The sequence below is a fragment of the Lepidochelys olivacea genome (genome assembly GCF_965140295.1).
Source record: "Lepidochelys olivacea isolate rLepOli2 genome assembly, chromosome: 2".
Classification (NCBI taxonomy): Eukaryota; Metazoa; Chordata; order Testudines; family Cheloniidae; genus Lepidochelys; species Lepidochelys olivacea.
The window spans coordinates 24863117-24888221 of NC_140412.1; the positions used below are offsets into that span (position 1 = coordinate 24863117).

The 25105-nt window shown below is 39.7% G+C and overlaps 1 protein-coding gene across 4 annotated transcripts in view; it reads right to left on the reverse strand.

Moving 5' to 3' along the window:
- Positions 1-25105, reverse strand: part of COL14A1 (collagen type XIV alpha 1 chain) — a 173899-nt gene that overhangs the window by 103675 nt on the left and 45119 nt on the right. For all 4 annotated transcript variants that reach the window (XM_084621152.1, XM_084621150.1, XM_084621149.1 and 1 more), the window contains 10 exons: positions 22331-22486; positions 18913-19032; positions 16743-16907; positions 15467-15628; positions 13840-13991; positions 12248-12377; positions 8818-8963; positions 7185-7314; positions 4105-4244; positions 1694-1820 (listed from right to left, as the gene is read on the reverse strand). In XM_084621152.1, coding sequence (XP_084477278.1) covers positions 1694-1820; positions 4105-4244; positions 7185-7314; positions 8818-8963; positions 12248-12377; positions 13840-13991; positions 15467-15628; positions 16743-16907; positions 18913-19032; positions 22331-22486 — 1428 coding nt within the window. The remainder of the gene's footprint in view (positions 1-1693; positions 1821-4104; positions 4245-7184; positions 7315-8817; positions 8964-12247; positions 12378-13839; positions 13992-15466; positions 15629-16742; positions 16908-18912; positions 19033-22330; positions 22487-25105) is intronic.

Sequence of the window (25105 nt, forward strand, 5' to 3'; positions counted from 1 at the left end):
CCATCCCGCTCAGCCCTCCCACTGCCGTTCACTATATCCCTTCTCGCCTCCCCCCTCCTCCGCCAGGCTCCCACTGCCCGCCATGTCCCTCCTCTCCTCCACCCTGCTCCCCCACGGGGGTGGGGGTGTGAGGGGGTCTCGCAGGAAAGAAGGGACACGGTAAGCAACTCCAGAGAGGGAGGCATTGGAGGAGAGGAGGGACTCACCAGGCAGCGGTGGGGACCTCGGGGAAGGGGCAGAGCAGGGATGAGAAGAGGTGGAGCGAAGGCAGGGCCACCACAGCCTGGGCATCCAGCAGCGGGGCAGCAGTGGCTGTGCCAGGGAAGGCTTAGCCTCCCCTGGCCTATTATACCCACCGCCCATGCTGGGTAACTTGTGTAGGCCGAGTTCATTACACACACCAGCAGCTCCTTGCATCCCTCCATTTCACCTCACAAGCTCACTGTGTGCCACCCTCCCATCCCCCTCTATTTCAGGGACTCCCCGCAATCTCCTCCAATCTTCCCCGTATCAGAGGTTCTGTGTGCCCCCTCATTCCTCCCACTTCCCCGCATACCTAGGCTCCCCATTTTACCCACCTGCCATGGCAAAGGCTGTGTGTGCACCCATTTCTCTTCATCTGTCCCTTTTCCCTATGCCAGGGTCTTCCATTCTTACACACACACACACACAGGTTGCATGTGCATGCCAGGCACCATTTCCCCTACCCCTCAGTTATTTTTTGCTTTGGAGATGAGTAGTTCAGGGTGTCAATATTTTAAACTCCATTGGGAGGAGGAGCAGTGGTGAGTGAGGGGTATTGTTATGCTAGACAGTAATGGGTGCCATCAACCAGTTATTTGATTTACAGACAGTTGCAGAGACACTTGAATCTGTGGCTGTGCTAAACAGATGACAGGGCTTGACTATGCCTCCTCTTTTCCCTCCTTTTCGTTTTCTAATTTTCCCAAAAATCAATAGAGTTCTGGCCACTGATGCCTAGAACATTCATTGAAATCTTGGAATTGACCTGATGTAGCATTCGAATGTTATAATGTTACACAAAGACATATGGAGAAATGCCATAAAAGTGAGTGCATGACCTGGCAAGCTCTGCCAAAAAATTATTTTACTATTTTACTAGAAATAAAGGATACAAAATATCGCTGCTCCTGCAACCTTTACATCCTTGGTCACATGAGTATTTTAATGATGTCATGGATTACTCACATAAGCAAGGATTGCAGCTTTGGTCCCATAGTCAGGACATAATAAAGCTGAAGGACTAAAAAGTTTCTCATAAGAGAAGAATGCAGATGCTCATTTCCAGGGAATGAGTGCAAACTTCCAACTACTTTACACTGCTAGATGAGAGATTGCAAAACGGGTACTACATTGCAGATTCTGCAAAGAAATTTACAGGGTCTAAAAGAGCAAAGAAAAAGTTTAGTTCAGTAATTTTAGATTTACTAAGCCTTCCAGTCCTTAAATTTTTACTTTTTATAAACACCGAGTAATCTGACAGTGGAGATGCTATTTGCTACATTTTAGTGGTATAGTGCTCCCAAAACGAATAAAAAAGCAAAAACACCCCAATATTTTGTAATCATGGTTGGAAACTGTCACAGTTACTGGTCTTGCTTTCCAAAAAAGTAAGTGAATATCAAAGGTGTTCTTGGAAACTTAGACTTACTTGTAGTAAAGCTAGACTTACTTGTAGTAAAGCTGCCAGTCAGCGGCTCAGACTGTCCTTCATCATAGAGGGAAAAAATGGCAACAGTATATTCTGTAAGGGATGTCAGCCTTTTCAGGGTGTATGTTGAAACACGATCAGCTTCCACCTGCAGAATTAATAATTTGTTATGGATACTGTCATGTGCTAGGAATACAGGAAACAAAACCCCTTTACGTTATCAGTGCCTGCAAGTCGGCTGGCTACTAATGGATATGGACAGAGAATGCCATGCAATTATGAAAAGAGCCATGAATTATATAATTATATGCAACATTTACATTATGAATGAAGGTAAAATCCAGGTCATCAAAACCTATTAAAATTAGATAGTCTAGATTGTAGCAAACTGGAGGAAGGGAGAATTAGAGAAGCCACAAGTATAAAGACATTTCTGACATATGAGTATTTTATGTTTAATATTTGTCATAAAAAGATGTTCACAGGGTTGTTGTAGCCATGTTGGTCCCAGGATACTAAAGTTAAAAGGTAGGTGAGATAATATCTTTTATGGGACCAATTTCTGTTGGTGAGAGCTTGTCTCTTTCACCAACAGATGTTGGTCCTATAAAAGATGTTACCTCACAGACACACCCCTTCTCCCTCTAATAAAAAATGATGACAGTTTTCTTTGGTCTTCAGCCAGAGTACATTTAATGTGGCATTAAAGGAGGCATAAACCTCAGAAAGCTGCATAAGCTAGCTGTATATCAGGGCATTCAATGTCAAGTCAGATCAGGGCACAAAGAACAAGACACAAAACCAAAGCAAACTGGAAAAAATATGCGACCTATTTTATGAGCAAGAAAACTGAAGAATATATATCACCAACACATTACATATCAAGCTCTCACCATATAAAGTATGCATATTACACTACTATGTATCTGAGATGTTCACATACCATGGTGATGGTTTAGACAGACATTAAAAACCTCAGAGATGCCCAGATTATAAATCAACTACAGAATGGGATTAAGTGAAGCTTAATTTATTGACAAATGTTAAAAGACATGGAAAAACTACTTATAGCTTTTCCACCCATGAGGTACATTGTCTTCCAAACTTGGGGGTAACCTGTCTCAGTTTAATATGGATATTTATCCCATTTGTAAGAAAGAACTGACAACTCTTAATAGTCATAGCCACAGGCTAATGTCAGAGGCTTTTATACCATATTTTATTTGTACAGGATATGGTCTGTTTATATGATTGGCTCCATTTACTGCAACTATTTATTTAAACGTTTTTCATATATTTTGTCTGATTTTTGTATTATGATGTTTCATTCCATTTAGAGAGGCTGCTAATGGTGCATAGGCTGGTGAAAGCTATAAGGAAAGTTCTTCTAGTTACAATGCAGATGTCAGATTGATAAACTAAGTATTATAACTAAGGGAATGTCTACACTGCAATTCAAAACCCATGGCTGCCCCTGGGCCTGTTGATTCAGGCTCACTTTACAGGGTCCTAAAGCCTGGGCTCCAGACTGGGCCCGGAAGTCTACACTGCAGTTAAACAGCCCTGCAGCCCATGTCCCATGAACCCGAGTCAGCTGGCATGGGCCAGCCCACGGGTATCTGACTGTAGTGTAGACATACCCTGAGAGTCCAAGTCTGAAATAGGTTGTTAAAGTCAAGTGATATCCTGCCTAAAGAAAACACTCATACCTATTCTGAGCCAAATCCTACTTCTGTTGGAAGTCAGTTTTTCCTCTTATATGTAACTATAGCAATAAAATTAACAAAATGTAGTAAAATCCCAGGCAGCCATGTTTTTGGGTAAATTTCTTTTAAAAATGAGCTTAAACTCAGAGCTCACAGAAGTCTGGGAGCTTCATTATCTGGTCTGATCCACAGTAGGTATTTTGGATACTGTCCACTTAGGTCAGGGGTTCTCAAACTGGGGGGTTGGGACCCCTCAGGGGGTTGTGAGATTATTACGTGGGGGTTCGCGAGCTGTCAGCCTCCACCTCAAACCCCGTTTTGCCTCCAGCATTTATAATAGCGTTAAACATAAAAAAGTGTTTTAAATTTATAAAGGGTGGGGGGTCGCACTCAGACGCTAGCTGTGTGAAAGGGGTCACCCGTACAAAAGTTTGAGAACCACTGACTTAGGTCAAAGGTTAGATCCTACAAACACTTACTTACCTGAATAGTTCCATTCACTTTACTATGAGCATAAGGAAGGAGTGCTCATGCAAGTAAGGTTTTGCAGGATCAGATCCCACATGGGTGTGACGCACTCTGAATACATTCCCTGTATTAAGCATAATGTTCCATGCACAGAGTTTGAAAATTACAAGTAAATCTTTTGTTACAGCTTGAAAGATCTGATTTGTTTACAGAAATTACACTTAAAAGTAAGACTATGGTACATTATTAACTGCTTACCTCATTGGTTTCTGTCCCATCAGTTTTAACATACATAATACGATAACCATTTACGTTTTCGGAAGCAGGATCCCATGTTATCCTAGAAGTGCTGTGTCCGATGTCTGAAAATCTCAAGTTCCTGGGTGGACTTAAAGGCACTTGAAAAATAAATAGTTACAGTCATGAAAATAGTTCTGTCTTTTATTTCATCCACTAAGCACATTCTCTCTTGACAATAAACATGAAACACTGTTTTAAAAGTGATAATATTAAGCAATATGACTGACAGTTTTGTTTCTATACCCTTTTCAGTTTAGACCACTAGTCAGGAAAGTACTTAAGCACATCTTGAAATTTAATAGCTGTGTAGTGCCATTGATTTCAATGGGACTGCATTTGTGGTTAAAGTTAAGTATGTGGTTAACTGCTTTGCTGAATCAGAGGCTAAAGCATTAGCAAGTATAAGTGCCATCATCACTGTTGAATATTGAAATTGAAAGAAATGGAAGTGGGGATCCTGCTTGCTGCTGGATAGCAGAGTTGGATTTATACCATACAACATTTTCCTCACCTGTGCATTTGGATTTGTAAATTGATTTGTGTTAACTGTATCTGTGCTCCATGTGTTTGTTAGTGGAAATGGCACCTTTTAAATGATTATATGGTAGTTTCAAAAGTCATCTAATCAAGAAACAGACAATGCTGGGTGATGTTTATAGCTAACCACAAAGGGAATTGCAAGTGTTAAATGCAAATACACCATAACAATTCATATATGGAGAATATTTGACCTCAAAATTCATTTTTCACATCTTTTTATGCTAGTGATGCTCAGTCAAATATTTGCAGAAAGTGAAAACAAAAGGATGGCAAACATGGTAAATTCAAATGAATATTAGTGAAAACATTTCCATTATTAGTTCAGCTTTAGTTAACACCAAACTTCATTCACAAATCCATTACGTTACCTTCATATTTTCCTAATCCACGTTCAGCAGAAGGGTAAATGCACACTGTATATGTTCACAGAATACTTAACTTATTGTGGAAGTTTCAGGACTGACAAAAACCAGTTTGTTTTTTAAAGACCTTAGCAAAGGGAAAAAGGTTTCTAAGATAAGAAGTTAAGTGAATTCAGGATGGTTTCTCTTCAGCATATAAGAATGTTAGATGAAAGTTAGCCTTCCATAAGTCTAATGGAACATCTGACCAGAGATTTCTCCAGTTCTTGGGCAAAGGGAACTGACAAGATCGACAGAGCTGCTAGCTGTTCAACACTTATTACATTTGTCCCTGATTACATAGGCGATTCCTCTGTAGGCAAGATTACATATGAATGGAGTGTTCTCCAAGCAGTTAAGGCCTTCTTCCCGCTGTATACTGATCGGCTGGTGTAAAGGGGTGGAAGAGGGGACTATGCTACATATACAGTCACAGTCTGCTTCCTGGTTTCCCCTCCCCTGTGGGGGAGGGCGCGGGTACTGTCGCCCGTTTCTGGGTTCCATTCTGTCCCATGGGTAGAAGCTGTGCAGGGAGCAGGCATACAGATCTATGCAGATCCAGTAAAGCAAGGAGAGAACAGAACCTGGACTGCCTGGCATTTACTGCCTATTAAAAACATGCTACCTATCATAAATGAGGGTGCTCTCCAACCCTTAGTTCTGCAGGAGGCTCCTCCTGCTCCTTTTTCCAAAAGGGGTTCTGTCCCGCACTAGGGCTACTGTTGCCTTCTCTCCCTCTCTCCTAGAGATAGCAGCGTTCAGCTGGAAGATGCTGTTCTTGGTGACGGGGAGCCCTCATCCGCCCATTGAACTTTGGCGGGTTCTGACCCTTGATTAGCAACTAAATACCAGCACTGGCCAAAGACCACCCTGGTGCTAGTACTGAGAGCCAGCAATACCTGTGGTAAGTGATAGGGTCAGAAAACAGAATGGGACCATGCACCCTGAAGCCCACATTTCAACAACCTGTTATAAATGTGATCTGTTGTAAACAGAAAAAACAGAAGGACCTACAGGAAGTTACCTGGGGGCACATGTGCTCTTTTTAATTCCATCAACCAATCTCCCACCTACAAAGGAGAAACAACAGTGGTCCAAGAACAGCCACCTGGCCTCTCACAGGTCCCTTCCTGGTGCCTCAAGTATTATTAATTCTGGATCTCTTTGGTTTGCAGTCCTCTGTTATGATCCAGGTGAACTTTACTCTCTTATCAGAGGGCTTCCCTGCCTTCTCCATCTTCTCACTGCATTATTCCCTTACATCCCCAACCATCTGATGTCTTAATTTGCTGGGTTAGCTACCTGTTCTAGATTGTACAGTTGTCTGTGAAGAGCTATGTGCCCCAACGGTAATACGTAAATAATAACTAAGTATATTAATTGAAGAAGAAAAGTAAATAGCTGATACTAATAATGTCCTCACAGCAAACGAAGTCTAATCAGATCATTAGTTTTCATTTTAAAAGGTGGCCAGTCAAAATCTGGTATCATGTGTCAGATTGAGAGCAACCCTTCCCAAGGGGAAAGCAAGACACTTCCCTTCCCACTTGTACAGCTGCACAAAGACTGCTCTCAATAGTGGTGCTTGTGAGCGAGGAAGAGCTGGTGCTACTCATTCCTGGACCCCCTGGGGAACAAGACGCTAAAAAGGGAGAGAGAAAAAAGGGAGGGAAAAGGCAGGGCAGCGCCACAAAACCACAAGGTAGTCCTAGGTAATAAAATAAAATAATAATATATGGCCAGCTTCTGCCACCCTCACTCATGCTGAGTAGTATCTTCCTGTGCAATTAGTTCCACTGAAATCAATAGCACAAGACACTACCCAAATAAGTAAAGGTATTAGAATCTGGTCTATGGAAAACATGCTCTTTTGTGGAGAATTATATACTGTACCTGGTCCTATAATATACAGTACTCTGTCTAAATTAAATAGCAGCAGCAGGAAACTGAACTCATCCAAACCATAATGCACAGTATGATCTCCTCTCAGTTACTCCTCCATACAGATTTTAAAATCTGAGATCTATTTTCATACATACAAAGACCTCCTGGAGTTTTATTACTGCTGTATAGTGAATACAGATGTGTCTGACCTACATGTTGTTTCTTGTCCTGTCAGGGGGTCACTAGCTTCTTCTCCAAACATCGCATAAACTGTGACTGTATATTCTGTGTTAGGCAATAATCCATCCAGTTCAATATCTGTCAAGGCCTCTCCAATTTTCATCTAAAGGTAATATGAATAATAGACACATTATTTCTAAACTAGCTCATGAGTGGAGAAAAACAAGCCAGGAGCATTTTTGTATAGGAGAAAAGTATATTCAATAGGGACAGAGCATATTTTTATAGAGCTGGTAAATGCAATAAAACTGAATAAAAGTAAAGGGCTACAATATGCCCATTTAGGCTCCAATTCAGCAGAGCACTTAACTTTCGGCACACAACTAATCCTTTGAGAGTCAATGGCACTATTCATGTGCTTAAAGTTAGGCATGTGCTCAAGTGCTTTGCTCAACAGGGGCTTCTGAGCACTGTAGTTAAACAGGAAATTGGTAGAGTCAAATCTTGCTCTGTGTTGACTCAAAGAAATTGATCAGCTGTACCTGAACACAGAACTTGGGCCAGTGAACAGTTTTGTTATTGCATAGAGCAATGAAATACCTAAAATTGTCTAAAAGACAAACACCCCAAGGAAATGCCTAACATGAAGGTGGAGAGGATATAAAGGTAACATAAGCAACAACACAATAGCCCTCTGTTGCAGCAGAACAAACAGCCCTCAACCTCTCTTCAATATGCATCTATGCCTAAGAGACTGTTGAATCTTTATACCAGCTCAGTGGAAACTAATGGCCTCCAAATGACTGCTGAAGTGAGAATATTGCAATGAGGGGAAAGGACTCTGCCTCATTAATCAGAAGTCTGTCTACAGGCTGAGGCTTGGTTTTGCTTTTTGCTATTTCAGGTGTATACCATTTTCCCCTTGAGCTCCTTCAGTAGGTGCCGCATTAACAGGGCTGATTTATTGATTGAAAGATCTTTCGACAGGGTGAGGCTCAGTTTTGCTGATGTCAGCTAGCTTTCAATGAGGCCCCATTTTCAAGAGGGCTACCTGATCATAGCTACTCATTCTGCAAAGAACACAAGTCTATTCGAGCTCTCAGTGGCTTCCTACACCCTTTCCAGAATGTTGCATGCATTTGCCTGCTGTCAGTGAGTCCTTATATAAAATACTCTTAATTTCATATACAGTCAATGGAGCATAAAACAATTTTAAATCTTAGCCCTAAGACTGCACTAACACTATATTAGTGTTAGATTTACTTTTTTAAAAGTCCAACTGTAAGCAAAAAGACTAAAACTTCATGATCTTCTAAATCCATTTTTCAGAAAGATCAAGTCATTTGTGTTTTGCTTTCTTTTTTTCCTGTGTTTGCATTTTTGCCTTCATGCTATGATAAAATATTGCCTCATGAGTCCAAGAGACTCCCTTTATCTCAGCTATAACTTGTGGCATTTCTTCTGTTCTAATGAGGACAAATTTGAAAGTACTGAAAATTAAAAATAACTACTTGGCATGCAGTTTGCATAGAAAGTCAGTAACATGTATGGTACTTTAAAAGCTAGGAAATAGACAAGATTTGAAGCTAAGGACCATCTGACATTTTGTTCTTTAAATGTTATGTTTTTGAATAGCTAGAATCCAAATGAAAGCTAAATACATCACCTCCTTTTCATCTGCTGCCAGTCCCTCTGTGAGGGGAGCATATAGGATCATATAACCAGTGGCACCCACTACTCCATTCCACTTTGCTCTCATGCTGCTCTGTGACACATCATACAATTGCAGATTTGATGCTGTAGGCAAAGCAACTGTGACAGAAAGAGGTACATGTTTTTCAATTGCATCTAAAAAAACTTGCTTAACATTTCATAAAATTTTGTTTGACTATCGGAAACACAAAGAAATCCAGCAGAGTAAACACTGGAAACACTGTTTGACGTAATAACAAAGAGCTATAAAAAGATCTCTGAATTAGAGAGCTGGGAAAAGGGCTTTGTCATCTATCCAAGTCCCCAGACAGGGTTGGGTTGTTCTTACAGAACATTTCTAGTATTTTGCCCCAGTCAGATTTTCAATCCTACAAGAGCAAAGACTTCTACCCTTTCCCTTGGGAGAATCCTCAACAGTTTAACAGATATAGTTGGACCAAACTGCTCCATGCACAGGTCCCACCCCACCTCTCTTCTAGATCTGCATGGGGGAGAGGATTGGCGGTGGAGAGTGAGTAGAGCCACCATTAGGGGTAAGCCACATAGGCAGCCACATGGGCACTGAATTTTTAGGGGGTAAATTCTGCCTGGCAATAACCTCTTCACCCCCGCAATGTGTGGGAGGCATGTTCACGGTGAGGGGACAAGGTCAAGAGGAGCAACAGAAGGCTGGACTGTGTTCTAACATGGGGTTGTGCCTAGGGTCCTGGGTTGCCTTAATTAGCCCTGCACATCAGTTAGGAGTGTGTGACTAAGTAGGCTGAACTAAGTCCTTAAAGGGGATGAACATGTTGACACATTAAATTATGGCGGTGCCATTGGAGCATAGAACTAATCTGGGTTTCTTTTTTAAAGAAAAGTTCCCTTTAACTTTTAAGAATAGCCCTCTATTTTGCCAGGTTTCAGAGTAATAGCCGTGTTAGTCTGTATTCGCAAAAAGAAAAGGAGTACTTGTGGCACCTTAGAGACTAACCAATTTATTTGAGCATAAGCTTTCGTGAGCTACAGCTCACTTCATCGGATGCATGCTGTGGAAAGTATAGAAGATCTTTTTATACACACAAAGCATGAAAAAATGGGTGTTTACCACTACAAAAGGTTTTCTCTCCCCCCACCCCACTCTCCTGCTGGTAATAGCTTATCTAAAGTGATCACTCTCCTTACAATGTGTATGATAATCAAGTTTGGCCATTTCCAGCAATGGCTCACATCTCTACTATTGCAACATCCTTCTCTCTGGCCTTGACAAATACAATCTTGCCCAGCTCATATCCATTCTAAATGCTGCTGCTAAGATCATTTTCCTAGCCTGTTGCTTTGACCATGTCATCCCTTTCTTTGACTCCCTCCACTGGCTCTACCTTTTCTATTGTATCAAACATAAGCTACTTGTCTTCACTTTCAAGGCCCTTCATGCCCTATCCTCACCCTCCCTACCATCTCTCAATCACTATCGAGCCATTGACTCCTGCCTCCAATTGGCCCATGACACCAGTCTTCATTGGCCACTTGTTAAGTTTTCAAACAAGCACTTTCATCCTTTCCCCCATGCTGCGCCTCATGCTTGGGAGGAGGTCCCCATAAACAACTGCAAAGCTACCTCATTATCCTTCCAAGCCCTCCTTAAAACTCTCCTTTCTGGTGATGCCTACAAAAAGTTTGATAACAGATAGGGTACTGGTGTGCTGGAACCATTGTCCATCATGAAGACCAATATTATCTCATTGCTTCCTTGTACTACCTTGTCTGTCCATTTCTGTCTGTTGTCTCTTGTTTTATACTTATCTGTAAGCTCTCTGGGGTAAGGACAATCTTTTTGTTCTGGGTTTGTACAGAACCTAGCACAATGGGGTCCTGGTCCATGACTAAGTTTCCTAGGTGCTCCAATAAAACAAGTAATAAATAATAAGGAGAGAGAGAGAGAAGGGGGACAAAAAGATGGGAAGAAGGAGAGAGCGCTTCTGCTACAATTTTCAAATTAAAATTAATTGCAAATGTAAAAACTTTAAGAGTATATTAGACAAAGTTAATCTGCAGCTGGGGTAGACACCCAATAATGCTGATAACTGAAAAAAATTACATTAAGAGGAAATTTGAAAGTAGCTAGAATAAATATAGGTATAAGAAATTTTCAAGAATTTCAAATAAATATACATTTGATAATTATTTTGCATTTTTCAAAGTGATTAAAAGATAGGCTCCTCTCTTACTTTTCTGTATTTTATGCATTTATGGCACTGAATATATTTATCTAAACAGCATACTACTGTAAGGTCATTTTTAATGTACTATATACACAAATATGATAGTTTTCACATTTGTGGTTAATTTTGTCAGTGTCACAAAAGGTAAAAAATGTAAAGTATAATTTTTCACAGATTTCAACTGGCATCGTGAAAAATACTTCCAAACTGCAAATATTTTATAACCTTCAGTGATTAATACTTACACATTTCAGACTGTTACTTATGACACTCAAAGATTTGTTTATATAACGCTTGCAGCCACACCACCTTGGGCTGTGATCTGATCGGATCTCAGAAAATAAGCAGGGCTGGGCTTAGTCAGAACTTGAATAGGTGACTTCAAAGGAATACCAGGTGCAACAGGAAATGATGCTATTGACTCAGTATGTGACACTCTTCCCGCTGAATCAGAAATTAACCTATTCCTAACAAGGTGTTATAGAACTACTTATTGAATACTTCACAGTGTTAAATGTAATTATCCTTACAACATCCCTGAGGTAGGGAAGTACAATTATCACAGATGGGAAACTGAGGCACAGAAAGTCAGAGTCACTTCCCAAGGAAATGTAGGCAGTCTGTGGGAGAGCAGGAAATTAAACACTTGTCTCTCCAGTCACAAACAGTCCCCTATCCACTGAACCTCCCATCATCACTTAAGGAACTAAGGCCAAAAAGTGGAAATAAGGCTGTATGCCAAAGCCATAAAGTTTAGATCCAGCTTCAGATCCAAACTGCTCCAAAGTCTAGGAGTGTTATGATTTAGAGCAGTGCTTCTCAAGCTATCTGAGGTGGGGGACCGGCAATTTTTTTTCCAATGTGCACACAGACTGGCAGCCGATGGCTCGCGGACCGGCATCGGTCCACGGACCACCACTTTGAGTAGCACTGATTTAGAGGCTTGGTTTGGCCCATTACAGAGAGAATGTAACTGGCTCAAAGTTTGGGAAAATTTGGACCCAAGTCTTTAGTTCAGGCCCAAATCTAATAAATAAATGTCGGACATTACTAATAAAAAGAGCTGAAGAGAAAAAAAGACTTGATTCTGCATCCCTTACTCACACTGAGCAGTGCCTAGTCACCCAGCGTTCAGTATTACTGAGTCAGGTCCATAACAAATTGAGTGAGGATACTTACGTGTAGTTTCACTACCACGGAGGCCCTCACTTGCAGCACTTATATATATAGCAAACACAGCTATCTGATATTCAGTTAGAGACATTAGGTTTTTCAGAACTGCTGTTGATACACTTCCATCCACCACTACCTGTTTGGGGAAAAATGCAATGAAATAAGTATAAAATAAATTAATTTTATTACTATTTAATCCATCTTATCAGTTTGTTTTATCTGTCGTATTTCTAAGACAGTCCTTGGCATGATACATAAATGTTAATCTATCTATGTTTAACAGGCAAAAATGACATTTGTATCTTAGTATACAGTACAGTAGCCAGGAAACAGAATGGCAAAAATATGCATAACGAGGAGTCTTAAGGCAATACAAAGCAGCACTTTGGATCAAAGGAAATGTTAAAAATACAATTAACATAATGGAAATTAATGGACACTTTCTGATACATTTCAGAGTAGCAGCCGTGTTAGTCTGTATTCGCAAAAAGAAAAGGAGGACTTGTGGCACCTTAGAGACTACCAAATTTATTTGAGCATGAGCTTTCGTGAGCTACAGCTCACCTCATCGGATGCATCATGAAAGCTTAGGCTCAAATAAATTTGTTAGTCTCTGAGGTGTCACTTTCTGATATATTTATTATGTAATTCAAAATTTAATTATAGTACTGCATGCACATACCTGTGTACACACACACACACACACACACACCACGACAACAAAACCCCCAAAATAAAACAAAATATCTTCAAAAAATAAAACGCATTTAACCTCACCCTTTCATTATATTGCTTTTGTTGTCCTGTCTCCACTCTCCAACCCTTCCCATCCTGTCCTGAAAGTTGTCTGATTAAGTTGTAAACTTTTTCATGCAGTGTCCTTGTTTTCACACTACCTCCAAAGCACTTAGTGAACTGTTGGTGCCACACAAATAATAAATATCCATCTGGCCCCCGTACTGGTCAGTTTTAGCCAGATTCCCAACTCTACATCCGTGGGTTTTTTTAAAATAAGTTATGTTTCCAAAGCTCAAACTCTATCCCTTCTGCCCCTTTCTGGTCCTGCATCCTTTGAAATAGCATCATACAGAGTTGGTCCAACAAGGAAAGCTGATGTATAAATAAAAACACAGTTTACCTATTGGATTTTAGGTCCTATCCTTGAACAATGTAATCACAGACTGTGGTGCATGTTTACACAGCCTGTGGTAGCAAGCCTCCAAGCCTGAGTCAATGTACTTGGGTTCATGGACTCACGCTACCGAGCTAAAAATAGCAGTGTACACGTTGTGGCTTGAAATGGAGCTCAGGCTCTGAAGCGGGCCTCAGAGCCTGTGCTTCAGCCCAAGTTGCATTTTAAAGTTCTGTCTACACAGCTACTTTTAGTGCAATAGTGCAAGTCCCACCAGTCTGAGTCTGTCGACCTGGGCTCAGAGACTTGCTGTCACGGCCTACCACTGACTGTGTAGATGTACCCTTAAATGGAAGCAGCATCAGGCCTGTGATCAAGTGCTCTCATTCCCAACTGGTGAATTCTTTCTATTATGTCTACTAGAAGTTTTCACAATCATGTAACTGAAAATTTTCCCCTCCATTACCTCCTCTGGTTGGCCTCCTCTAGTGGGATAGTACACAACTCTGTATTTTTCCACCTTGCCAGGTGCATGGGTCCAGCTAACACGGAATCCTCTGGCTGTTACCTCAGATGTGACCAAATTAGTAGGAGCTCCAAGAGTGGCAACAAATGTTCCTATATATGAGATAATATAAAGAAATTATTTTTACTCCTGTAAAATAATGATTTGTTTTTGCTCTCATTGCTGAGTTCCCAAAGATCTCTCATCATTAGAAACTGAATTAATTGGAGAGGGCATGTTTATTTAGGCAGTTTTTAATATTAACTAACTAAATAATAAAAATAATAATACATATACAATTCTCAGTGGGACCAGGCCTCATTGGTTTAGGTGGAAAACTTTACATGCAGCACACACAAAGGTTTCAGCACAAATGCTATTACAACTGCAATGGTTCTCCCAAGCTTCCCTGGTTCCCTGGCCTTCCATGTATTCACTCCCTCCCCAGGTGCTTCCAAACACCCTCTCCCCAAGTTCCAGAATCAGCCAGGAATCTCCATAGCTGTGAACCTGCTAAAGAACTCAGTAAGAGAGCCCATCCCCTGTACTCCTTGGAAGGTCTGCAGGTGGGATGGTATCTGACAAGGCATCCTGGAGCTACACTCAGCAGACATTGCCCCCCCACACCCCTCGAGATACTTCACTGGTTCATGAGTCCTTTGATGGCCATGTCTTCCCCCCACATACAGACCATGGCCAGTCACAGATCCCTCTACCACCTGTGTAATTCTTAGGGGATCCAGGAGGAAAAGAGAAGCCTACTAATGCAATATCTTTTCAGAAGACAGCTTCAGATGCATGTGCAAAGTAACCTTCCTCAGTGAGGCACTCCATAAGCTTAGGGAAATGCATCTGGCATTTGCATCTGCTGCATACGATTTTAAAGGGTCACAGCTCAGCCAATTCAAATCAATTTCTCTGGAACATTTCTAAAGGTACTTTCTCAAGGAGGGCTATTTCTCTGATGAACTTCAACATTCTACTCCTAGCATTTTCAGCTGCTCAAAAGGTCCTAAGATTCAGCAGAATTTTTATGTACTTGTAATTTTTCCATCCCCACAACCTTTCCTCATACTCCAAAATGCTGGGTTGGTTTTTTTTTGCTCAGAGATTAAAAAATAAAAATAAAAAAGTTCAACTTCATGTAGAGACCAAGCCTGGGAAACTTCAAATTGAAAGGTGAACATCTGGCAAAGTTATGAGACTAAGAAAACAAGGGATTAGAATGGAAACCAGAGCACAGCCTTAATTAGCTTTATTCCTTCTCTGATTCATCCCCAAACCTGTACACCGAAAAATACCCTCTTTTTACCTGTTCACTGGTGATAGCTACAGCAGAATGAATGCACTTAGTGTGTACCTAACACTATAACAACAAAAGACAAACTGCTATCATGGAACTAAGCAAAAGATATTAGCATACGCATGAAATACACATCAGAAAAAATACCTTCTCTGATAATGTGGTATCCTGGTAGCAAAATATACATAGAAAGAGTAAAATGTCAGAAACCAGTTCAAAACTGTCTCTATTCTAAAATTGGATTTGCTGGTATAATATCAAGATCAAACAAAGTTTCTTATTTACCTTTGATTTCCTTTTCCTGTTCCTCCACTCTTGAACACACTGTTCTCGTAAGACTTTCTACAATAGTGTGCATGAAGTTAAAGTCAGCAACGTTGTAGACATGAGTACTGTCCGGTTCAGAGGCAATCTCTTTGAGTTCATTTATATCTGCATTCTTCACACCTTACAGTGGAGAGACAAAATAGGAAAATGTTTGCAACAAAAGAAATCGGTGTAACGTTTAAGCCATGCAGCCTGGCCAAAGCCTACTGATGTCTATGGAGTCTTTCCCCATTTCACTGGCTTCAGTGTGCTTTGGATCAGGCCTACAGTCAAGCTGTTAATTACAGGTAGTTATAATTAATCACAAGGGTTAATTTCCAGTATTACAAGTGTTACTGACATCTTTGCAATATTCTGATGATAACTAGCATATTTTTATCCTCCTAAAATGCCAGTTACATTAATAGTCAGAGGATACTGAAAAAAGTTAAAATTTTCCAAAGTATTTTTGATGCTTAATCCAGATAGAAACACGATAGGACCCTTATAAATATACTAGATAGTGTGACAAAGTTCCTCCTCTACCTTGGTGGGTCTTGCACTTATTGGCGGATTTGCTTGCCTTGGAGCTTCACAACGGCCCTCAGTTTGGCCGTTTTCATGAACCCACAGTCCAGGTCAACTCCTCCTGTGTCTGACCTGGAGTTGGGAGGTTTGGGGGGAACCCGGGCCCGCCCTCTACTCTGGGTTACAGCGCCCTGTGGAATGCAGCTGTCTAGAGTGCCTCCCGGAACAGCTGTGTGACAGCTACAACTCCCTGGGCTACTTCCCCATGGCCTCTTCCCAACATCTTCTTTATCCTCACCATAGGACCTTCTTCCTGGTGTCTGATAATGCTCGTACTCTTCAGTCCTCCAACAGTATGCGTTCTCGCTCCTAGCACCTCTTGCTCCCAGCTCCTTACACATGCACCACAAACTGAAATGAGCTCCTTTTTAAACCCAGGTGCCCCGATTAGCCTGCCTTAATTGATTCTAGCAGCTTCTTGATTGGCTGCAGGTGTTCTAATCAGCCTGTCTGTCTTAATTGTCTCCAGAAGGTTCCTGATTGTTCCTGATTGTAACCTTCCCTGTTACCTTACCCAGTGAAAAGGGACCTACTTAACCTGGGGCTAATATATCTGCCTTCTATTACTCTCCTGTAGCCATCTGGCCCGACCCTGTCACAATAGATAGAACAGATCAGAGACTTATAAAAAATAAAATGCAATAAATAGATATGTTAGAATACATACCAATAGCAAACAATTCAACACCAGCATCACGCAGATTTTTAGCAGGTGGGATGACATCATCTTGGGATTTTCCATCTGTGACCAATATACCAATTTTGGACACATTGGGTCTTGCACCTGCTTCAGGCTTAAAGCTGTTCTCCAAAATAAAAGTTAAGGAAAGACCTAAAAAAAATAAAAAATAAAAAAAATGGTTTGGCTAATAAAATTGGCTATGTAACATGGATATTTTTATTGATTTTTTGAAGTTTAATTTTCTATGCAAAGTAAAGAATGCTGAGAAACCTCCTACTGAATAATAACTTATAAAAGAGAACAAACTTTTACTTAAAAATATACTGTTCTAAGCAGGCAGCTTGAATTAAAGGCAGGGCAAAAATGGGAGCAGTCCTCAGCAACCTTCCAATCTATAAAATTATTTACAACAGAGAATAGAAACTTGTTTGAAACTAAACTGGGCTACTGAGCTACTCACATACCTTACCTCACCAGAGAGACAAGGTGGGTGAGGTAATATATTTTACTGGACCAATTTTTGTTGGTGAAAGAGACAAGTTTTCGAGCCACCAGAGCTCTTCTTTTATTGGAGAGAAGTTTGGTCCAATAACAATATTACCTCACCGACCTAGTCTCTCTAATATCCTGGGGCTGATATGGCTACAACTACACTGCATATTACCCCACAAGGGAAGTTAGAGGATTTCATCTATTAGTAAATTTGGGTTCCAATTCAGCAAAGGACTAAAAACATGCTTACCATTAACACTGACTTCTCAAGATTGAAAGCATCAGGACTATTCACATGCTTAAAGTTAAGCACATGCTGAAGTCATTTGCTGAACTGGTATTTCAAAGAGTAACATATACATTCTGTTTAACACACATTTTTAGAAATGCTGGTCAAATTACAGATGATATTTCTGTAACGAAACTGCCTTTTGTTGGTTTGTCAGCAGAAGTCACTGAAACAGGAAATCAGATTGCTAATTTCAGGCCTGAACCTGAAACCCCTCCCAGGAGTGGTTCTTCAAGTTCCACTGAATACGGAACTGATCCTGAGCAGCTTTCATTGCCCTCAGTTCCCACTGGAGTCTCTGAGAGCTGACAGTGCTAAGTTTTATGGGAGAAATTTACCCCCTGCAGAAATGTTGCATAGAAACCCATTTACCACTTAACTTAGGCCATTAAAATCCAGTTGCTGAGTACAATCTTTTATTTTAAAGCTTTTTACACTCATAAGCTGAGGAAAAGCTTAAATTAAGCTAATGGAGAATGTAACGTCAAAAACTGATTATTACTGATTTGGGAGAGGCAACTTGGCTCTAATTTGAAAGTTAAAAGGAAGCCATATAAAAAGAGGTTAGGCAAAAGCCACCTCTAATGTCAGAATATAATCATCGCAGTGGATTTATTACTTGCTTCTTGGTATTTCTATCAAGCATCAGTTCAGCTATGGTACCGCAGTATATCCCTTCTGTTCCCAGTCCAACCATAATAATTCCTTCCACCAAAATAGCGATTGGTGGAGGAGAAAAGGGAGAACTTCTAAGCCTCTCTGTAAAAAATAGTTTGGCAATAATTTACTCTTTCAGTCCATTATCCTCCAGACAAGAGAGCCAAGACTATTAAGTGTTGCACTGATGCTATGGGATTCCTCTCCAGAGGATATATATTTTATCATATTGACAAGTATCTCACAGCTATCCACCACTAAATTTCCAAAAAGCCATGCAGGGTTTCAATACCATGAAAGTTAATGGGAGTCTAAAACCCCCAGGTGATTCTTTGAAAATTTACCACCACCAACAGTCAGATGTTAAAACAACACACTTTCTTTCTCCAACTGAATGAGGTTTTGTGTATGAACAGCGTCAATGGCTTTTGCTGCTCTATCTTCTTTCCAGAATGTAAAAGTGAACTTCCTTTGCTGTTAGTTTTGGCATAGATAGATCATACACACTCAGATTTTGCAGATTGAGGCCTGAGTCAAAGCTCACTAAAGACATGAAGATTCCCATTGACTGCAGCTACTTCAGATCAAGCTCTTAGGCAAACTTCAAAAATAAACAGCATATTCACCTTTAAGAAATAGAACAAACCCCAATACTCTAAGCCAATGCAGCATGGCATATTTTGGAGCATGTGGCTAATGCAAAAATACATACTGTACCTGTTAATGTATTCCCTCCCTTATATGGCAGATTACGGACTGCATCCAAAACAGCATCCTTTGTGCTAAAGGCATTCAGATGCCATTCAATTCGGGGATCCCCACTGTACTGAGCAAGACCTAGTGAACCAGAAATAAATACATTGCATGAGATTCATTTTTTCAAGTATATACACACTAGGCTATCAGTAGTTTGCTACCATAACAGGGCTCTTTTGAACTCTTTAATCTAAAGAAGAATTTATTACTCCCTAAATTGTTCTGGATGCCAACTCCACTATGTATTTTCTAGGTTTTTCTTTCAAGTGCTAAGGAATTTAAGTAAAAGGTAATGTGCATTTTTTTTCAGGCTTTAGTAAGATTCCAAGAACACATTTCATGAAAGAGAACAATTTTATTAAATGCCTCTTTGAACAGGCTAAAATGTAAGTAGCAAAACAGATATGATATATTGTTCAAATCAGTTTTAAACATGATAGAAACCATCTGTTGGCACTTTCTTCATTTAAAAATTCCACTGTAAGGGCCTGATCTAATGCCAATTGAATCAATATGAATCTTTCTGTTGATTTCAAAAGGCACTAGCTTAGAACCTGAGATGAATATATGGCTATATGTCATCTCAGGAAGAGATGCAGAGATAAAATTTCTAGACACAATAAATGACTGCTTCTTGGAGCAGCTTGTCCTGGAACCCAGAAGGGGAGAGTTAATTCTGGATTTAGTCCTAAGGAGAGCACAGGATCTCATCCAGGAGGCAAATATAGCTGAACCAATCAGTCATAATGACCATAATGTAATTAAATTTAACATCCTTGTAGGGGCAAAAGTAGCATTTAACTTCAAAAATGGGAACTACACAAAAGCGAGGAAGCTAGTTAAATGGAAATGAAAAGGAACAGTTGGAAAGATGAAATGCTTGCAGACTGCAGGAGCCTATTCACAAACACCATAGTAGAGGTTCAAATTAAATGTATACCCCAAATAAAACAAACAAACAGCAAGAGGACCAAAAAAATGCCATCTTCAGTAACAGGCAAAAAGGCATCCTTTAAAAATTGGAAGTCAAATCCTACTGAGGAAAATAGAAAGGAACATAAATTCTGGCAAGTCAAGTGTAAAAATATAATAGAGTATGTCAAGAAAAAAATTGAAGAGCAACTAGCTAAAGACACAAAAACTAAAACAGCAAAAAAAAATTAAGCACATCAGAATCAGGAAGCCTCACAAACTAACAGTGGGGTCACTGGCTGCTTGAGGTTCTAAAGGAGACTCAAAGAAGACAAGGCCATTATGGAGTATCTAAATGAATTCTTTGCATTGGTCTTCACTGCGGAGGATGTGGGGAAGATCCCCACACCCAAGCCATTATTTTTAGGTGACTAATCCGAGGAACTGTCCCAGATTGAGGTGTCAATAGAGAAGGTTTTGGAACAAATTGATAAACAGTATTAAGTCACCAGGGCCAGATGTACCTTGAGAGTTCTGGAGAGTTCTGAAGGAACTCAAATATGAAACTGAAGAACTAACAACTACAGGATGTAACCTATTACTTAAATCAACCTATGAATGAAATGACTAGAGGGTAACTAATGTAATGCCAATTTTAAAAAATGCTCCAGGGGGCAATCCTGGCAATTACAAGGCAGTAAGCCTAACTTCAGTACCAGGCAAATTGCTTGAAACTATAGTAAGGCATAGAATTATTAGATTCAAATGTGCTATGGTTGGGGAAAAGTCAACACAGCTTTTGTAAAGGGAAATCATGCCTCACCAATCTATTAGAATGTTATGAGGGGGTCAACAAATGTGGACAAAAGTGATCCAGTCAATACAGTGTACTTGGACTTTCAAACAGCCTTTGGCAATGTTCCTCACCAGGGGCTTTTAAGCTAACTAAGCTGTCATGGGATAATAGGGAAAGTCCTCTTCTGGATCAGTAGCAGATAGGAATCAGAGGGTATGAATAAATGGTCAGTTTTCACAGTGGAGAGAGGCAAATAGCAGGGTCCTCACGGGATCTGTATTAGAGCCTGTGCTGTTCAACATATTCATAAATAATCTAGAAAAAGAGGGGAACAGTGTGGTGGCAAAATTTGCAGAAAGTACAAAATTACTCAAAATTGTAGTCAGCTTTGTACTTAACTAAGACATACAAAGGGATCTCACAAAACTAGATGACTTGTTCCCCCCAGTCATCTAGTTTTGTGAGATCGCTGTATGTCTTTACAGATGACAAATGAAACTCAATGTTGGTAAATGCAAAGTAATGCACACTGGAAAAAAATAATCCCATTTATACATACAAAAATATGGTTTCTAAATTAGCTGTTACCACTCAAAAAAAGAGATCTTGGAATCATCATGGATAGTTCTCTGAAAACATCCACTCAATGTGCAGCAGCAATCAAAAGAACAGATACTCAGAATGGGATATATAAGAAGACAGAAAATATCATAATGCCATGGTACATATAAATCCATGGTACACCCACATCTTGAATATTGCGTACAGTTCTGGTTGCCTCATCTCAAAAAAGATATATTAGAATTGGAAAAGGGTACAGAGAAGGGTAATAAAAATGATTAGTGGTCTGGAACACTTCCATATGAAGAGAGATTATAGAAACTGGGAGTGCTCAATTTAGAAAAAGAGACAAAATATGGTAGAAGTATGTAAAAATCATGAATGGTATGAAGAAAAAAAAATGTTGTTTCCCCTCCACATAAGATCACACTGGGTGTCATCCAATGACATTAATAGGCATCAGGTTCAAAACAAGCATAAGGAAGTACTTCTTCACAAAACGCACAGTCAGCTTGTGGAACTTGTTGCCAGGGGATGTTGTGAAGGACAAAACTATAATTAGATAAGTTAATTGAGGATAGGTCCATCAATGGCTATTAGCCAAGATGGTCAGGGATGCAACTCTGTGCTCCTGATGTTCCCAAACCTCCAACTGCCAGAAGCTGGGACTAGACAAAAGGGGATGGATCATGCAAAATTGCTGTTCTGTTCATTCCTGCTGAAGCATCTGGCAGCGGTCACTGTCAGAAGACAGGATACTGGGCTACATAGACCATTGGTCTAACCTCGCATGGCCATTTTTATGTTCTTATGAATATCACAGTTCATTATGAGAAATATCTTGTGTACAATGATCGGATCCAAACTTACAAGCTTTTCATTCATGTTACTCCCATTGATTTAAATGGAAATTCTGTGTGTACAGTGCTTTCAGGATCAGGTCCTAATATTTTTATTCATGACAAATAAAGAGGATGATGTATGTTGTACAGCTATGTAGGGATTAAGTTCATTAATCACTACCTGGGAAATCAAAGGTTTATTGTTGTTTTCTTTTTTGTTTGTTTTAATTCAACTGTGAATTTACAGAATTTTCTTTAGAAACCTTACCTATTCTTGTTTTCTCAGAACCCACATTGAAGGCACCAACCAGATTTTCCAGGAAAAGCCGGACAAGTCTGAAGTTGTATCTGCCAATACTCCATGAGCCATCTATCAGGATCACAATGTCTGCAATTGCTGGAGTTTTACATGTAAACTGACTTTCTGTAAATCATAAAATGGAAAATAAAATTTAATCACGATACTGGAGCAATTAAAAGTTTCCGGGATTTTTCCTTTTAAGTTTAATACTCAAGAGACAATATAGTCTTTTACAGACCATAAAAATGATGGTGAGCTAAGGTATTAAAAATAAATACATTAATAAGATATTATCAATATGTTCTAGACTCTTATTTGGTTGTGTAAAATTAATTTTAGAAAAAGTATTGATTACTTAAAAACACAGTGTTCCAGGAAGACAAAAGCATAAACTGCTATATTGGTAGACTAGCATCAAATGGCAGCTCATGTTTACATTTTAATTCCTGGGGATATATGCACTCAGCTTCTAGAATGCAACAGACCATAGATTATGTTTTAATCTGCAGTGAAAGGCTCTGTCAGCAGGGAAAGGCTCAAGCACAGAGGAGGAAGTGGGGATGCTGCTGGAGCTTTTCACTAGAGATACTACACGTGTAGCTATCCAAGCACACTGTACTCTACATGCCACCATGAGTGTAGACATAGCCATTGATAAAAGAACCTGTGTCTCTGCACTTGGGAGAGAGGCTAAGTAGACAGAAAGATGAGTGTTCACTTGGCTTGATAGACAATAAGCTCTGATTTGCATCACCTGTTTCCCCAGGAGCCGCAAGGTGAACTTGAGATCACAAAGGGTATTCAAACATCAGAATGAGTAGTGCAGAAAGAGATAGGAGTGGAGAGGGATACAAATTGCTCAAGTGCTGAGAAAAGGATAGAGTTGTTAAAATGAGGGATTAATAAGAGAGGAGACTCAGTGAGAGAAGACGGGGTGCACATATTGGCCCTCTCAAATGCTCATACAACACTGAATGGGATTATAGACCATGTGGTCAGCAGCTTAAAACAACACTAACACCGTAATATTAATGTCACTAGAATGATTATCTTAAATAGACATACAATCTGATGTGCAGAAGGACTAAGAGCAGTAGCCACAGTCACAAACTTTTTTAACTGGACAGAATTAGTCAAGTTCTTTCTTTCAAATTTGATATAACCACAGTGGATGGCAAACCCAGCCCATAAAGAAAAGGAGTACTTGTGGCACCTTAGAGACTAAGGTGCCACAAGTCCTCCTTTTCTTTTTGCGAATACAGACTAACACAGCTGCTACTCTGAAACCAGTCCATAAAGTTAACGTTAATTCACTAGAAGTATTTTATAAGGATTAGGGTGTTTTTCCTACATACAGTTAGCAGTGTAGAATGAGTTATGAACACGTGGCAAAATTCCACTTTTGAAAGTGCCAAAACAAAGCCTTTACCTCAGATTTTTACAGTACAAGACAACAGTATGTGAATTGGCAACATATTTTAGTGTATAAACACTAGAAAAACATTAAGTAAGTATCAAGAATGTGAGCATATTGGAAAAGTGAGCATAAACTGGAAGATAACTTCAAACAAAGCTCCCAATCCTTCTGACATTGAAATCAATGGAAAAGTTTCCATTGATTTCTGTGGCATTAGGATTTGATTTTTCATTACTGAACTGCAGCTGATATCTGCCACAGCATGCTCTAAACATACATATGTTTGCCCAGTTATGTTTCCTGTTGATCAATTTGCATGCCTTGCCTTGTCACTAAAATGAGGGTCAGCTTTACCATCCTTACATTGCATAGTACATTATGCTCCATTAGTTTCAACAGGACTATTGACAGAGTAAAATGCTACTCAAACCAAGTGAGGATGGAAGAACTGGTCCCTGGGTTTGCATCCAAGTAGTTACACTGCAGCACAGATGTGACTTTTCAGTGTGATCCACGGAGGTTTATCCATACCACACAATTAGGATAATAGGATTTGTGTGGCTAAAGTCCCTTTCACCACTTTTAAAACTTAGGGTATTAATGGTTTCAGAATCAACCTATTTCTCACTTCTTACACATGAACAAGTTTTTTAATGATGCCTTTTCAACCCTGTAGTTATTACTTTGCCAAAAAAACAAACAAACAAAAACCCAACCCTTTAATTGGAGTAGGTAATTTCATTTACAGCAGCAAAAGAGGTAAAGAAAACAAAAAACACATTCTTTCAATATTTTATTTCCATATAATCAGACCAGTGTAAATAGCTGTATCAAAATAATCATTTGTGATTTGATCCAAGATTGTATTGAAAAGCCACAGAATGTGAAAATATAGTTCACTCTTCATAGCTGGGATGCACTTGTGGAAATCTTTTCTGCATAAAACATTTAGCTTTTGTTACTTCTGTACACCCACTATTTGTTTATGTTTTCTCCAGTTCAACTTAATAGAAATTGTAGAAACTTCCCTAAAATGGAATAAACAATAGTGAGACATTAAAAGCAGTCTTTACAATTTGACAGGAATACAAACTCAACATCATCCTACTTACAGTGTTATTGTGAAAGATCGTGAGATCAAATACATTTATTCTTCCCTCTAACCAAAACACAAGATTTAGTCTTTCTAAACAAAAAAAAAAAAATTCCCTGATTTTTAAGCCAAACTCATGATTTGGGGGCGGGGGGCTCTGGCTCATGACTTTTGAATACTTGGGGGTGTCAAGGTTGATATTTTCTGGGTCTTCATGGGCACAGGGGTAGAG